Genomic DNA, 2,500 nt, shown 5'->3' on the forward strand with positions numbered 1-2,500 from the left:
TTAAGAAAAAAAAACAAGTAATTATTAAAATTATCCTATGGCTCCAACCAAGAATAATATGCACAGGCACAAACATATATATTTGAGTAATGAGTTCCATTAAAATGATTAAGAAGATTACTTATAAAAATAATATCAAACAATCCCTACTACTTCATACCAATATTAGTGAAAGCTTATTAGATTAGCAAATTCAACAATTTTGTCCCTTCAAGCTTTTAGAAAATGATTAAATTAATGTAACGACATAGTCTTTTTAGTTACTTGCAAATCAAAATAAAAGCATTCTGCATAAAATTAATGTCGCAAATACAAAATATGCAGAGGCAATTACATATATTCTTGCTATTTTCATCATCCACAAACTCACACGCATAATATCATATTATGGAGTCAGATAATGATCTCTCGCTGTAAGTTAAACCAATTCCAGGTAGCCAAAAATGGGAAAAGGGAATTAAAAGAGACAAAATTGTGGTAATCTTATGTAGGTACCTTTTTAACTAGCTAATCAAAATTGACACTCCGAAAAAGGAGATTTTTTGGGGGGATTTTGTGACTAATCCTTACTAATTAATGACATAATTAAGGATTAATAATAATTATGAACCTTAACTATGTTCATCTTCTTTAGACTTTTCATCATCTTCTTCATGATCATCCTTGGCAACATTTCTGTCATCTTTATGATGATGATGATCATCATCATCATCATGATCATCAGAAGTGTGTTTAAACATTAGTGCAGGAGTTGCTATGAAGGTAGGCTTCTCATTACCAGCCATAATAACCACAATTTTCTCTTCAAAAACAGGAGGATCATTTATTTTACTAACTCCATCAAATTTTCCACCACTCTCTAAATCATTCCCTTCATTGCTCTGTGGTTGGGTTTCATCTCTAGATAATTTCCAATAAGAGCAAGCCAATATAAGAAGTGCAAAGGCTATGAGTCCGAGCATAGCCGCTAGTCCTCCGAAAAGGTAAGGTACAGGGGAGTGCCATGGCGACCTCGGTTGTGCCATGGAGACTACCCGAGCCGCCTCTGGAGTTAAGGCTGTGTGTACGATTGGCCTCATTTTTTTAATTTCCGTTTTTTTAGTTGAGAATAGAGAAATTATGGGTTGTTGTTATCAAGTGGTTAATTGTTAGGTGCTGAAGTGGAGATGGGGTGTAGGAGTGTATTTATAAGGAGAAAAAGGATGAAAAAAAAAAGTATGGTAGAGAAAATATTAGGAAGAGTAATAAAAGGAATCACAGGTTGGGTGATGTTGTATAGTTGTAAAGAGTGGAAAGCCTAGGAATGGGCATGCCATGGTGCAAAAACAGTGATGCAAAGGGCCAAAGGCTATTGTTAGTTCAAACTATACCGCAACAAATTTGGCTTGAGAAGTTTCATTTGGATAATAAAATCCTTTTTATCTTTCTAGTTACACAGATGGTACTGTGTCGTTTTAAGTTGGGCTTTGTGTGGGACCCCTCGCATTACCTCAGCAATGTTATGGTTGCTTGGCAAGTTGGGTAGGACCCTCCTCCAATCAATCTTTGCCACTCCACGCTTACTTAATTTACGACTAAATAATAAAAAGATATGGCATAAGAAAGATGATGGACATTTTATTTATAGTTGTTGAATGTATATTAATCATTGTCCGATATTCATGATCTTATTCGTCATGATCATCCTCTTTTTGTTGGTTCGATGCCTCCGCTACCTCTCTACCCAATGATGCAGATGCATCCATCATCATCGTCTTGATCATCATCGTTCTTGAGTCCTTGTGTTCGGACATCTGCTTGATCTCAATCTTTCTTACAAACGCATATTTAGTATGTAGAGCAAAACGAGATCTCTTGTCATCAAGAATTCTTTTGCCTGCACTAAAAGCAGATTTTGACGCAACAGTAGAAGCCGGAATTGAAAGACTATCCTTTGCGATTCTCGATAATATGAGAAATTTTATTGATTTTTCTTTCCACCATTCTAAAATATTAAAATTATCTTGTTCAATTTCAAAGTGATGTTTAAGATAGTTATCTAGTTCTAAATATGAATAGGAGGGTGAGGAAGAAGAAGGCCCTACAAAACTATCTTCTTGGCTTATTATGTTAGCTATGATGAGATTAAATCTAGTGGGACGTACCGAGACGCTAGCATGCCTAGACATATTGCAATTTGGATTATATACACTAGAATGGTAATCATAAAGCTCCACTAAAAGTATTTCACATTTTCAACCATAATTATGTACATCACTCTATGGACGATCTAATGAATGATATTAAAAGCCTATCAATTTAGTAAGATTTTTCGTCTTAAGACATGGGTCTAAAATTGTCAGAATACCATAAACATAAGGAAAACCATTAAAATATGTCTTCTATCTTTCCACCATATCTGCAACGATCGGCTTTACAAAGTCATTAGTATCATTATGCAAATAGTTAACAAGATGGTAAAATATGGTAATACATTCACTTATTAGTTATTACTAAGTGG

The 2,500-nt window shown here is 34.5% G+C and overlaps 1 protein-coding gene across 1 annotated transcript in view; it reads right to left on the bottom strand.

The window, feature by feature from the left end:
* Nucleotides 1–1,257, bottom strand: part of LOC130803866 (protein GLUTAMINE DUMPER 5-like) — a 1,885-nt gene extending 628 nt beyond the window's left edge. Inside the window, exon 1 of the mRNA XM_057668078.1 lies at nt 1–1,257. This exon is cut by the window's left edge and continues 628 nt beyond it. Within this exon, the coding sequence (XP_057524061.1) occupies nt 612–1,079 (468 nt within the window). The 5' untranslated portion in view covers nt 1,080–1,257 and the 3' untranslated portion in view covers nt 1–611.
* Between the last annotated feature and the right edge of the window lie 1,243 nt (nt 1,258–2,500).

Source organism: Amaranthus tricolor, chromosome 17 (genome assembly GCF_026212465.1).
Source record: "Amaranthus tricolor cultivar Red isolate AtriRed21 chromosome 17, ASM2621246v1, whole genome shotgun sequence".
Classification (NCBI taxonomy): domain Eukaryota; kingdom Viridiplantae; phylum Streptophyta; class Magnoliopsida; order Caryophyllales; family Amaranthaceae; genus Amaranthus; species Amaranthus tricolor.